The 14,874-nt window shown below is 38.5% G+C and overlaps 1 protein-coding gene across 23 annotated transcripts in view; it reads left to right on the top strand.

Moving 5' to 3' along the window:
• The window catches only part of CCDC66 (coiled-coil domain containing 66), a 58,603-nt gene that overhangs the window by 11,845 nt on the left and 31,884 nt on the right, over positions 1–14,874 (top strand). For all 23 annotated transcript variants that reach the window (XM_033210167.1, XM_033210170.1, XM_033210163.1 and 20 more), the window contains one exon: positions 578–699. In XM_033210167.1, coding sequence (XP_033066058.1) covers positions 578–699 — 122 coding nt within the window. The remainder of the gene's footprint in view (positions 1–577; positions 700–14,874) is intronic.

A 14,874-nucleotide genomic window follows, 5' to 3' on the forward strand; every position in this document is an offset into this window, starting at 1 on the left:
ACCAGGTGTGGTGGTGTGTCCCTGTAGCCCCAGCTACTTGGGAGGCTGAGGCGGGGGAATCACTTGAACCCGGGAGGCGGAGATTGCAGTGAGCTGAGATTGCGCCATTGTAGTCCAGCCTGGTGACAGAACGAGACTCTATATCAAAAAAAAAAAAAGCTTACCAGCAACTTGCTAACAATCACATAGCTAGGAAATTGTTGAACTTGAATTTTAACCCATAGTTCTCTACTTCAGAATTCTAGCTTTTAATTCTCTTAATAATAATTGAATGAACGTTACAGGAAACTAGAACCTCATGATATTTGACAAAATATAAAATATGTTATTCCAAAAAAATTGCTCCTTATTGGTAATTGTGATAATGAAATTGTACCATACTTAACTTTGGTTCTGATTAAATTTTTTCTTATTCTGTGTCCCTAAAAAATTATTCTCTACTTCGTGAGTTAATCTCCTTCCTAAAAAGTTTTGATTAGATCCGTATTGGTATCTGCATTAAGAAAGTCATGATTTGTTTACATGGTTCTTTTTTTACAGTTTTTGTACATGTTTTTAAAAAGGACATTATTTACAGATGAACAGGTTGCTCTAAAGAAGAAAGAAAAAGAAGTTTCTGAAAAATGGAATGATCCTTGGAAAAAATCTGAAAGTGATAAAATAATATGGGAAAAACTTCAAATTCTTGACCAATCTAGGGTAAGACATCTTAATTGCAATCTAGGGTAAGACATCTTAATTGCAGTTTTTAAAATGCTAAGCAGTGTTCATGTTACAGAATTTATTTTTAAAGCTTATTATCGAGACGGAGTTTCTCTCTTGTTGCCCAAGCTGGAGTGCAATGGCACAATCTCAGCTTGCTGCAGCCTACCCCTCCCGGGCTTAAGCAATTCTCCTGCCTCAGCCTCCCGAGTAGTTGGGACTACAGGTACTCACCACCAAGACCAGCTAATTTTTTGTATTTTTAGTAGAGATGGGATTTCACGACGTTACCCAGGATGGTCTGGAACTCCTGGCCTCATGTGATCTGCTGGCCCCGACCTCCCAAAGTGCCAAAGTGCTGGGATTACAGGCATGAGCCACCGTGCCCAGCCTATTTTAAAAAACTTGTCATATTGTTGGGTTTTTGTGTGTGTGTGTGTGTTTTAAAGCAACAGGGTCTTGCTCTGTTGCTCGGGCAGGAGTGCACTGGTGAAATCATAGTTTTCTGCAGCCTTGAACTCCTGGACTGAAGGGATCCTCCTGCCTCTGCCTCCCAAATGGCTGGTACTACAGGTGTACTCCACCATGCCCAGCTAATTAAAAAAAGATTTTTTTAGAGACAGGGTCTCACTGTGTTGCCCAGGCTAGTGTCAAACTTCTGACCCCAAGTGATCCTCCCACCTTGGCCTCTTGAATAGCTGGGATTGTAGGTGTGAGCCACTGGGCCTGGCTCATAATGGTATTTTAAAACAGTGTTATTTTGAATTTAATTATGACCTCAACCGGTCTCTATTTACATTCTCTAAGTTGTCTCATTGTCATTAGGTGAGTGTAGAGGCTCCCAGGCACCTCCTTTGGAGTCTTATAAAGGAGGTCTGCAATTTTTGAAGTGAATACAAAACTCTGCCACTAACTATGTGTAAGTGTTTAGTTATCAAATATACGCATATGCCAAGTGTGCCTTGTGTAGTGCTTTTGTGATTTTTAAATTTTATCTGTGGTAATTTTGAGTAAAGAAACAGTGTCACTGGTTTTCTATTGATTTTTATACTTCTGCTAGCCCTTCAAGCATTCTATCACAGTCTCCTAGCCAGGTGATGGTGGTCCAAGCTGATGGGGCATTCACTACTTAGAGCTAGTCAGTCTTTAGCGGTAAGTCCTAAGTGTCAGTACTTTGGATATTTAAACCTTTTAGTATTTGACCTCTAACCTATTTTCCTTGAAGAGAGAATCTTAAGTCCTCCTTATTTTTAGTTATCAGTTAATTTTTACTTGAGTGTATTATGCTTCATTTGCCCTCATTTCTTTTTTACATTTATTTCCCTTCCTCCTTGTGAACATTTACATTTTAGCAAATGTATTCTGAAAATAATGCAGTGACCTAAAGGGATGATTCTGGTGGTAGATATTTTTGGCACTGTGGCCTAATTAGGTAAATTTCTTATAGAACCCCTTCAAGTTAATTTTTTTGCATGACTGACTCTTCTGCTTCGTGTAGAGCTGACTTGCCTACGTTGAATACTTTTGTTGTCTGTTGATAATTTTACATTAACAGAAGGAATGAAATCTGAATTGCATTTGCCCACAATCCCAAAAGCACTTTGACTGAAAAGGCAATAAGGTTGTCTTGGTAGAACTCATTTTGGAAAATTCTGTAGCTCTGGGTGATAATTTTAAGTGTGTAAAGTTTAGAAGTTGTATGCAGACACCGTTAAAAACTGTAGCTAAAACTAAGTTTTCATGAAGTTGGTGAGGATCAGTTGTTGGCTTATTTACTTTTCAACATCAGGATAAAAAAATCTGTAATGCTAAAAATGTTAAATTTCAGTTGCCAAATTTTCAGTTGAAATGTCAATATGTAATTTATTATTTCTTACTTTGCATGGCTTTTTAGGTCATTTATTATCTGGGGATAATCCATATCATGATTGTTAATGCAAATAAAGAACCATTTGAGGTGACTTTTAGGTTTTAAAATATTTCGTATATATTTTTTAATGATAGTATTTGTCAGCTGATGAAATGATGAGGCTCATGAATTTGGAAAGGAGAACTGTATTTCTCATCAGTGGTTGCAACCTGCAGCATGGCCATTCTGACAGGCTGGGAAGCATAGCCTTTGGGGGGCCAGGAGGCAAAAACTTCAAGGTGGTGGGGAAGGGAACAGGAATTTATGCTGAGTGGAGTGGCTGAATATACATATTTAATAAGCTATACGAGGAGTCATGAATATTTATGAAAGGAGAAACACGCATACACAATTGAGTGTTATGACCCGTCATGGGTCCCATGTACAAAAAATGGCAGCATTACCATGATCCAAGGGTAGAGTTGTCAGCCCTCTGACATCAAAAAGCGAAGCAGAGGACACAAACCTTTTGGCCAGAAGCATCAGGTGGTTGGTTGGTGTCAGTGCTGGCATCTTTTGAAGGGCTGGTTTCTGTTTAGCCCTTAGGCTAAATAGTGGTTAGCCAGGGAGGGAGGAGGTATAATGTGGTGTGTCTGATTCCCCCATCCACTCATGGCCAAGAACTCAGTTTTCAAGGCACTTTTGGGTCCCCTTGGCCAAGGGATGATCCATTCAGTTAGTTGGGGAACTTAGAATTTTACTTTTATTCCTCATGTGTATCTTTTTTTTAATAATAAAAAATCCCAGTAAAGTTATTTAAAAAATTTTTGGAAACAAAAGTTGTAGGGGTTTGTGATGGGTGGACTAGAAAATGAAACACATGCAATATTCAAGACTGGACAACCAAGAGTTAAAAGAGTATGATTACTGACTCATTTTTTTACTATTTAAATGCAGTTTTTATGTATTTGTATGTGAATGTGGTACAAAATTGGAGAGATGTTACTGAGGGAAAAGGAATTTGCTGTGTAACAAAAAAGACCTCTTAAATACCTTAGAGCAGTTGTTTTTAGAAATTCCAGCTGTAGCCACAACTATTTATACTATTTGAATAATCTAGTTAGCCTCTTTATATAATTGGGAGGGAAGGAAGTTTGGTTGTAGGCAGTCACCAAAGCTTTGATTGTTAAAACATGAGGTAATGCATATAAAGTGCTTAGAATAGTGACTGACAACAGAACAAATGCTAATGAAGTTTTTTTCTACTTGTAATTTAAAGAGTTGGGGATCTCACTTTGTTGCCCAGGCTGAACAGGCGCAGTCATGTTGCACTCCAGCCTCGAACTCCTGGGTTCAAGTGATCCTCCTGTCTCAGCCTCTGACTGGCTTATTTCACTTAGCATAATGTCCTCAAGGTTTACCCATACTGTGGTATGTGTCAGAATTTCATTTCTTTTTAATGCTAAATAACATCTATTGTATGTATATACCATGTTTTCTTTATCCATTAATCCATGGGTAGAAATTTGGATTGTTTCTACCTTTTGGCTATTGGGAATAATGCTGCTATGAACATTGGTGTATAAATTATCTTTTTGAGTTCCTGTTTCAGTTCTTTTGGGTATATACTCAGAAGTGGAATTGCTAGATTGTATGGTAATTTTTTAATTTTTTATGTTAAATTTTTACCAATTTTAATTTTGTAATTTTGTGTTAAACGATTACACTGCTTTCCACAGCAGCTGTACCATTGTATATTTCCATCAACAGTGCACTGTGTTTCAATTTCTCTACATCCTCACCAACACTTATTTTCTGATTTATTGACAATATCCATCCCAATGGTTGTGAAATGATATCATTGTGGTTTTGATTTGCATTTCCCAATGATTACTGATATGGAACATTTTCCCACATGTTTATTGGCTATTTGCACATCTTTGGAGAAATGCCTATTGAGATCCTTTGCCCATTTTAATCAGGTTTTTTGGGGTTTTTTGTTGTTGTTGAGTTGTAGGAGTTATATATTTTGTATGATAATCCCTTATCAGATATATGATTCACAACTATTTTCTCCCATTCTGTGAGTTACTTTTTCACGTTCTTGATAATAATCTTTAATTTTGATGAAGTCCATTTTATCTCTTTTCTTTTGTTGTGTCTTATCAAAGAAATCATTGCCAACTCTGATCATCAGACTGTATTTTCTTCTAAGAGTTTTCTAGTTCTAGCTCTTACGTTTAGGTCTTTGATCTATTTTGAGTTAAGTATTCTATATGGTGTAAGGTCATAAATAGCTCTTAGTATTTTCAGATACGTCCCATTAGTACCTAGTTTATTGAGAGTTTTTATCATGAAGGGCTGTTGAATTTTGTCAAAAGGCCTTTTCTGCATCTTTTGAGATAATCATGTGGTTTTTGTCTTTGGTTCTGTTTATATGCTGGATTACGTTTACTGATTTGCATATGTTGAAACAGCCTTGTATCCCAGGGATGAAGCCAACTTGATTGTGGTGGATAAGCTTTTTGATTTGCTGCTGGATTTGGTTTGCCAGTATTTTATTGAGGATTTTTGCATCAATGTTCATCAGGGATATTGGTCTAAAATTCTCTTTTTTTGTTGTGTCTCTGCCAGGCTTTGGTATCAGGATGATGTTGGCCTCATAAAATGAATTAGGGAGGATTCCCTCTTTTTCTGTTGATTGGAATCGTTTCAGAAGGAATGGTACCAGCTCCTCTTTGTACCTCTGGTAGAATTCCTTTGTGAATCCGTCTGGTCCTGGACTATTTTTGGTTGGTAGGCTATTATTGCCTCAATTTCAGAACCTGTTGTTGGTCTCTTCAGGGATTCAGCTTCTTCCAGGTTTAGTCTTGGGAGGATGTATGTGTCAAGGAATTTATCCATTTCTTCTATATTTTCTAGTTTATTTACATAGAGGTGTTTATAGTATTCTCTGATGGTAGTTTGTATTTCTGTGGGATCAGTGGTGATATCTCCTTTATCATTTTTTATTGCATCTATTGGATTCCTCTCTCTTTTCTTCTTTATTAGTCTTGCTAGCGGTCTGTCAGTTTTGTTGATCTTTTCAAAAAACCAGTTCCTGGTTTCACTGATTTTTTTGAAGGGTTTTTTGTGTCTCTATCTCCTTCAGTTCTGCTTTGATCTTAGTTGTTTTTTGCCTTCTGCTAGCTTTTGAATGTGTTTGCTCTGGCTTCTCTAGTTCTTTTAATTGTGATGTTAGGGTGTCAATTTTAGATCTTTCCTGCTCTCTCTTGTGGGCATTAAGTGCTATAAATTTCCCTCTACACACTGCTTTAAATGTGGCCTAGAGATTCTGGTATGTTGTGTCTTTGTTCTCATTGGTTTCAAAGAACATCTTTATTTCTGCCTTCATTTCGTTATGTACCCAGTAGTCATTCAGGAGCAGGTTGTTCAGTTTCCATGCAGTTGAGTGGTTTTGAGTGAGTTTCTTAATCCTGAGTTCTAGTTTGATTGCACTGTGGTCTGAGAGACAGTTTGTTGTGATTTCTATTCTTTTACATTTGCTGAGGAGTGCTTTACCTTCCAACTGTGTGGTCAGTTTTGGAATAAGTGTGAAGTGGTGCTGAGAAGAATGTATATTCTGTTGATTTGGGGTAGAGAGTTCTGTAGATGTCTGTTAGGTCTGCTTGGTGCAGAGCTGAGTTCAATTTCTGGATATCCTTGTTAACTTTCTGTCTCGTTGATCTGTCTAATGTTGACAGTGGAGTGTTAAAGTCTCCCATTATTATTGTGTGGGAGTCTGAGTCTCTTTGTAGGTCTCTAAGGACTTGCTTTATGAATCTGGGTGCTCCTGTATTGGGTGCATATATATTTAGGATAGTTAGCTGTTCTTGTTGTAATGGCCTTCTTTGTCTCTTTTGAGCTTATTGGTTTAAAGTCTTTTTTATTAGAGATTAGGATTGCAACCTCTGCTTTTTTTTGTTTTCCATTTGCTTGGTAGATCTTCCTCCACCGCTTTATTTTGAGCCTATGTGTGTCTCTGCATGTGAAATGGGTCTCCTGAATACAGCACACTGATGGGTCTTGACTCTTTATCCAATTTGCCAGTCTGTGTCTTTTAATCAGAGCATTTAGCCCATTTACATTTAAGTTTAATATTGTTATGTGTGAATTTAATCCTGTCATTATGATTTTGGCTGGTTATTTTGCTCGTTAGTTGATGCAGTTTCTTCCTAGCATCAATGGTCTTTACAATTTCGTATGTTTTTGCAGTGGCTGGTACCGGTTGTTCCTTTCCATGTTTAGTGATTCCTTCAGGAGCTCTTGTAAGCAGACCTGGTGGTGACAGAATCTCTCAGCATTTGTTTGTCTGTAAAGGATTTTATTTCTCCTTCACTTACAAAACTTAGTTTGGCTGGATATGAAATTCTGAGTTGAAAATTCTTTTTTTTAAGAATGTTGACTATTGGCCCCCACTCTCTTCTGGCTTGTAGAGTTTCTGTCGAGAGATCTGCTGTTAGTCTGATGGGCTTCTTCCCTTTGTGGGTAACCCGACCTTTCTCTCTGGCTGCCCTTAACATTTCTTCCTTCATTTCAACTTTGGTGAATCTGAGAATTATGTGTCTTGGGGTTGCTCTTCTCGAGGAGTATCTTTGTGGTGTTCTCTGTATTTCCTGAATTTGAATGTTGGCCTGCCTCGCTAGATTGGGAAAGTTCTCCTGGATAATATCCTGAAGAGTGTTTTCCAACTTGGTTCCATTCTCCCTGTCACTTTCAGGTACACCAGTCAGATGTAGATTTGGTCTTTTCACATAGTCCCATATTTCTTGGAGGCTTTGTTCATTTCTTTTTACTTCTTTTTCTCTCAACTTCTCTTCTCACTTCATTTCATTCATTTGATTTTCAATCACTGATACCCTTTCTTCCACTTGATCAAATCGTCTACTGAAGCTTGTGCATGCATCACTTAGTTCTTGTGCCATGGTTTTCAGCTCCATTAGGTCATTTAAGGACATCTCTACACTGTTAGCCATTTGTCTAATCTTTTTTCAGGGTTTTTAGCTTCTTTGTGATGGGTTTGAACATCCTCCTTTTGCTCAGAGAAGTTTGTTATTACCAATCGTCTGAAGCCTTCTTCTCTCAACTTGTCAAAGTCATTCTCCGTCCACCTTTGTTCTGTTGCTGGTGAGGAGCTGCGTTCCTTTGGAGGAGAAGAGGAGCTCTGATTTTTAGAATTTTCAGCTTTTCTGCTCTGGTTTCTCCCCATCTTTGTGGTTTTATCTACCTTTGGTCTTTGATGATGGTGACGTACAGATGGGGTTTTGGTGTGGATGTCCTTTCTCTTTGTTAGTTTTCCTTCTAACAGTCAGGACCCTCAGCTGCAGGTCTGTTGGAGTTTGCTGGAAGTCCACTCCAGACCCTGTTTGCCTGGGTATCACCAGCAGAGGCTGCAGAACAGCAAATTTTGCAGAACGGCAAATATTGCTGTCTGATCCTTCTTCTGGAAGCTTCGTCTCAGAGAGGCACCTGGCTGTATGAGGTGTCAGTCAGTCCCTACTGGAAAGTGTCTCCAAGTTAGGCTACTCGGGGGTCAGGGACCCACTTGAGGAGGCAGTCTGTCTGTTCTCAGATCTCAAACTCCGTTCTGGGAGAAGCACTACTCCTTTCAAAGCTGCCAGACAAGGACATTTAAGTCTGCAGAAGTTTCTGCTGCCATTTGTTCAGCTATGCCCTGCCCCCAGAGGTGGAGTCTACAGAGGCAGGCAGGCCTCCTTGAGCTGCAGTGGGCTCCACCCAGTTCGAGCATCCAGGCCACTCTGTTTACCTACTCAAGCCTGAGCAATGGTGGACGCCCTTCCCCAGCCTTGCTGCCACCTTGCAGTTTGATCTCAGACTGCTGTGCTAGCAGTGAGCGAGGCTCTGTGGGCGTGGGACCCTCCGAACCAGGCATGGGATATAATCTGCTGGTGTGCCATTTGCTGAGGCCGTTGGAAAAGTGCAGTATTATGGTGGGAGTGTCCCGATTTTCCAGGTACCATCTGTCACAGCTTCCCTTTGCTAGGAAAGGGAATTCCCTGACCCCTTGCGCTTCCCTGGTGAGGCGATGCTCTGCCCTGCTCCGTGGGCTGCACCCAGTGTCTGACAAGCCCCAGTGAGATGAACCCGGTACCTCAGTTGGAAATGCAGAAATCACCTGTCTTCTGCGTTGGCTCACACTGGGAGCTGCAGACTGGAGCTGTTCCTATTCGGCCATCTTGGAACCTCCTCCAGAATATTTTTGAATACCCTTGAAGAATTGTTCTTTTTAGTATATAGATTAGTATATAGAAACCCAGCTATTTTTTGTGTGTTGATTTTATATACTGCAACTTTGCTAAATTTATTCTATAAGTGTTTTTGTAGAATCTTAGTGATGGTCATTGTCCAGTGCAAGAGTTTGATGTGGATCCTTCTGGTACTATTTTGCTTTCTGGATGAGTAGATACATAAACTTTGATCTACCTTAATGCTCAAGATATTCATATATGCATAATCATAACTTAATTCTACATATCTTTTCCTTTTTTGACTTCTCAACTTTATTATTATTATTATTATTATTTGAGATAGCATCTCACTCTGTCACCCAGGCTGGAGTGCACTGGCACAGTCACAACCAACTGTAGCCTTGACCTCCCTGGGCTCAAGCAATCTTCCCATCTCAGCCTTACAAGTAGCTGGGACCACAGGCACATCCCACCATGACTGACTAATTTTTTGTATTCTGTAGAGACAGGGTTGCTCAGGCTGGTCTCAAACTCCTGGGTTCAAGCAGTTTATCTGCCTTCGCCTCCCAAAGGGCTGGGATTACAGGCTTGAGCCGCTGTGCCTGGCCAACTTTCTGACTTTTAAAAATATTATATATATTTGTGAAATGCAAGAAAACATAAAGGATAGTACAAAATACACCTCTGTCATGTCATATAAGTTTAGGAAGAGCCCCTCGTATGGCATAGTTAAGAGTTTTTTAAGAAAACACTCACTTAGTTTTTATCTACTCATATCTTAAGGAATTGAATTGGTCCAGGAAGTGTTTGTACAGGAATAGGCCCAACATAAGGTGAATGGAAGAAAACAATACATACAATCATAGGAAAGGAAAAATACTTGGTAAAACATTAAATTTAAATTACAATGAGGAAAAAGAAGAAATTGCTGTGGGAACACTCCCAGAATATAGGAAGAAGTTTCAAAAGAGATGAAAAATCTGGTATCAAAGATATTATAAATAGCTTATAAAAATACAATCTTGAATCATAGGCTTTCCTAAAGAAGAAAACAGAAGTAATAATATGTCAAGTTTCATAGAAAAAAATTTTCTAGATCCAGAAGAAAGTTAGGCTGAATGAATGAAAAGAGGCCAATTTGAAGGCATATGGTAATAAGTTTACAAATATCAAGAATAAGGATATACTTCTTCAAGCATTTAAATATGAGAAAATGACAACAAAAATCAAAGTGATCTTAGATTTCTCCTCTGTAGATAGTATAGCAATATTTATAAAGGTTTAATAGATAGTGGGGCTAAAATATTTAATGCCTAGGAAAGATGTTCATACATAAAGAGAACATAAAGACATACTCAGACCTGAATAATTATATAAAATATTTCTCCCAAATATTTCTTTTAATAGAAAAGTTCTTAAAGACCATTTCTGGATCAGAAAAATGTGTCAGAATTAAAACAATTTACAAGAAGTTTGTGGTTAGAAAGTAACGAGTAGCTGACAAAAAAGTCTCTTAAGACATTGTGAAATGAAAAAAGTTGCAGAATAATGCATATACTATAACCATATCTATGTTTAAAGAAATACTTTAAAAGACTAGCACATACATACACACACAAACACACACACGAAAAGCAGAATGTTGGTATTGTCTCGCTCTGGTGAAGGAGAGTGGAAGGAAACAAGGAGAACTTTCTAGTTCTTTATGCATTTGCTTTGCTAGAATATTGTGCAAAGTGTTTAGCTGTTGTGTGATCTCTCCATAAAGGCAGAGTTTATTATGATTGTGAAAATCAGATAAAAGTTAAAGAATGTAGAAAACTGAAGTAACTCGCCAGGCGCAGTGGCTCACACCTGTTATCCCAGCACTATGGGAGGCTGAGGCGGGTGGATCACGAGGTCAGGAAATCGAGACCATCCTGGCCAACATGGTGAAACCCTGTCTCTACTAAAAAATACAAAAAAATTAGCCGGGTGTGGTGTTGCGCAGCTGTAATCCCAGCTACTCAGGAGGCTGAGGCAGGGGAATCGCTTGAACCTGGGAGGCGAAGGTTGCAGTGAGCCGAGATCGTGCCACTGCACTTCATTCTGGGGACAGAGTAAGACTCTGTCTCAAAAAAAAAAAAAAAAAAAGGAAAACTAAAGTAACCATTAGTATAATTATAAAGAGTATCTGCCAACATAGTTTGTACAGTAAACATCAAGATAAATAGTAATAGCAAGATAACAAGAATCAATTCTGAAAAGTCAAAAATCCTTTGTTAAAAAGCAGAGGTATGAAAACTCCAAAGACTTGATGCTTAAAAGAGACACACTTACAATAAAATTATACATTATTAAAAATTGTGGGCCGGATACAGTGGCTCATGCGTATAAGCCCAACACTTTGGGAGGCCAAAGCAGAAGAGTAGCTGCCTTGAGCCAAGAGTTTGAGACCAGTGTGGGCAACATAGTGAGACCCTTTCTCCACAGCACACACAAAAAAACAAAAAATTAGCTGAGCATGGCTGGATGTGCCTGTAGTCCTAGCTATTCTGGAGGCTGAGGTGAGGGAATCACTTGAGCCCAGGAGTTAGAGGTGCAGTAAGCTGATTATGCCTGGGCCACAGAGTAAGACCCTGTCTCTGAAAAGAGATAAGATGCCAACATATTATTACTGTTTGTATTGGTGGTTCTAGGCAATATAACAAGGAAAAGAAATTTCAAGTCATAAGAATTGGAGAGGAAAAAATGAAAGTGTAGTTATTAGTCATGTATATAGAAACCCCAAAGAATATAGATGAAATATTCAAAGTAAAAAGTGAGAATTAATAATTTACTAGGCTATAAAAGTCTGAACAAATTTCATAGGTTCACATTACATAGATTGTTATCGTGGATTTTATTAGTTTGTCCTCTCATTGCTGTAAAGAAATATCTGGAGACTGGGTAATTTATAAAGAGGTTTAATAGGCTTACAGTTCTGCAGACTGTACAGAAAACATAGTGGCTTCTGCTTCTGGGGAGGCCTCAGGGAGCTTTCAGTCATGGTGGAAGGCAAAATGGAAGCAGGCATCTAATGTAGCACAAACAGGACCGAGAGAGGTAGCAGGGAGGGCTACACACTTTTAAACAACCAGATCTTACTATGAAAAACAATGTGGCGATTCCTTAAAGAACTAAAAGTTAGGCTGGGCATGGTGGCTCATGCCTGTAATCCCAGCACTTTGGGAAGCCGAGGCAGGCGGATCACCTGAGGTCAGGAGTTCAAGACCCCCCTGGCTAATATGGTGAAACCCTGTCTCCTAAAAATACAAAAATTAGCCAGGCGTGGTGGCGGCGCCTGTAATCCCAGCTACTCAGGAGTCTGAGGCAGGAGAATTGCTTGAATCCAGGAGGCAGAGGTTGCAGTGAGCCGAGATTGCGCCACTGCACTCCAGCCTGGATGACAGAGACTCCGTCTCAAAAAATGAAAGTAAAAAATAAAAAAAGAACCAAAAGTAGAACTACCATTTGATTCAGCAATCCCACTACTGGTTAACTGTCCAGAGGAAAAGAAGTCATTATATGGAAAAGATACTTGCACACACATTTATAGCAGCACAATTCGCAATTGGGAAAATATGGAACCAGTCCAAATGCCCATCAGTCAGTGAGTGGATGAAGAAACTGTGAGATAGATATAGATATATGATGGAATAGTACTCAGCCATAAAAAGGAATGAATGAATAGCATTTGCAGCAACCTGGGTGGAATTGGAGAGTATTATTTTAAGTGAAGTAACTCAGGAATGGAAAACCAAACATCTTATGTTCTCACTCATAAGTGGGAGCTAAGCTATGAGGATGCAGAGGCTTAAGAATGATACAGTGGACTTTGAGGGCTTGTGGGGAAAGGCTGGGAGGGGGCTGAGGGATAAAAGACTACAAAGTGAATTCAGCGTATACTGCTCGGGTGATGCGTACACCAGAATCTCACAGATCACCTCTAAAGAACTTACTCATGTAACCAAATACCACCTCTTCCTCCAAAACCTATGGAAATAAAATTTTTTTAAAAAAAGTAATTGCAGTTTTACCCATTACTTTCAATAGCAAAAACTGCAATTTACTTTTGCACCAACCTAAAAAATAAAAAGATCTCATGAGAACTCATCACAATGACAGCACCAAGGGGGATGGTGTTAAACCATGAGAAACCACCCCTGTGATCCAGTCACCTCCCACCAGGCCCTACCTCCAACACTGGGGATTACAATTCAACATGAGTTTTGATGGGGACACAGAATCAAACCATATAATGGAATTAAGCTAGATATCAGTAACAAATAGTAACTAGAAAATTCCCAAATGTTTGATAAGTAGGCAGTATACTTCTGAGTGAAAGAGAAATTCACATTAGAAAATATTTTTAACTGAGTGATAATGAAAATATTACATATCAAAACGTAGGTTTCCTGTGCTGAGAGGGAAATTTTTCACCTTAAATGCATCTCTTGAAAGATTGAAAATCAAGTATCAGTGACCTAAAGTATTCATCTCAAGAGGTTAGAGAAAGAACAGCAAAATTTAAGCCCAAAGTAGGTCAGAGTGGATATTAGTAAAACTGGAAATATGTACAATAGAATTAACAAAGCCAAAAGTTAATTCTTTGAAAAGTTATTTAAATTGATAAACCCTTCATAAAATTGAGATGAATTAAAAAGGAGACATCACCAGAGAATATGGACATTAGAAAGAGAAGGGGATTTTCTGAATAACTTCACTTTCAAGTTAATTTGGACTTAAAAATGAGCAAATTATTAGAAAAACACAGATTACTAAAATTGACATAAGAAGCAGTAAATCAGAATGGTACTTTAATGAAATTGAACCCATTACTAAAAACCCAACAAAATAAACTCCAGAACCAAATGTATTTACTGGTGAATTCTTCCCAACAATTAAGGTGGAAGTGAAAACCTTTTAGGTTGTTTATGAGGGTAGTAAACCTGATACCCAAAACTAACTCTCTTTATACCAAAACCTGACAGGAAATACAAGAAAGAAAAATAAATACAAGAAAGAGTAATAAATCATGATGAGTTGGGTCTATTCAAGGAGTGCAAGCAAGCTAGGGTTAACATTCACAAATCAATGATAGTCATCATATTTATAAAAATAATAGGTAAACTTAATAAAAGTGGCTAGACACAAGAATTAATGTACCAGTGTCATTAGTACAACACTGAAAGGATGATCTTTTAAAAAAGAATTGATGAATGACCTCATCAAAAGTTCTGTTCTTAGGTTAAAGTTAAGATTATAAAATAGAGGGAGAAAATGATTGCAAATTAATCCTTGATAAAAGGCCTTACATCCAGCATATATTTTTAAAAACTAAACATTCAGTAATTAGACAACCTAATTTTTTTAATTGGCAGAATTTTAATAGACCTGGCTCCAAAGAGGATATATGGCAAGTAAGTACATGAGAAACGGATTTTTAGCCATCGTTTACTCTATGGGCCTTCTGGTTCCAGAGGGATTTTAAATAATGTTTAAGTTCAAAGTAATTTTGTTTTTTAAAAAATGATTTCAGCTCTGTGTTTTGCTGCCCTTCCTCCTGTAAGGTAATGGTCTTTGTAATCCAGTGTCCTGACATCCCTACCACCCACATGAATGTCTTTTCTGCCTGGCCAGTAGACAAGGTAGGCAGGTGGATGTTGTCATCTTAATTGGGGAATCATGAACTGGCAAGAAGGGCTGTTCTGGCCGTTGGCCAAGTCAACACTGAGTGTTCTTTCCCAAAGCTGCATTTTTATAGACTGCTTTAAGGGGAGAATTACATGAAATGGAAACAGGCATCTATAGTGGACCATTTGAAAAGCCCTTTATTTTCAGTTCTGACTTACCAGCTGCCATTTGTACAGCATTCGAATCAGGAGTGAGACTAACATTTCCTAACAGAATAATTTGAAGACTAAAGTAATAACATTAGGACTCTGTAACATCAGGAACTATTTGAGGGGAAGGTTGTAGTGGGTTTCCTATGAGTTTTCACACAAGGCTGTCACGTGAGAATAGGCCATGTGCAGTGGCTTTTTGGGAGGTCAA

Source organism: Trachypithecus francoisi, unplaced genomic scaffold (genome assembly GCF_009764315.1).
Source record: "Trachypithecus francoisi isolate TF-2019V2 unplaced genomic scaffold, Tfra_2.0 Lachesis_group0, whole genome shotgun sequence".
In the NCBI taxonomy this organism is placed as follows: domain Eukaryota; kingdom Metazoa; phylum Chordata; class Mammalia; order Primates; family Cercopithecidae; genus Trachypithecus; species Trachypithecus francoisi.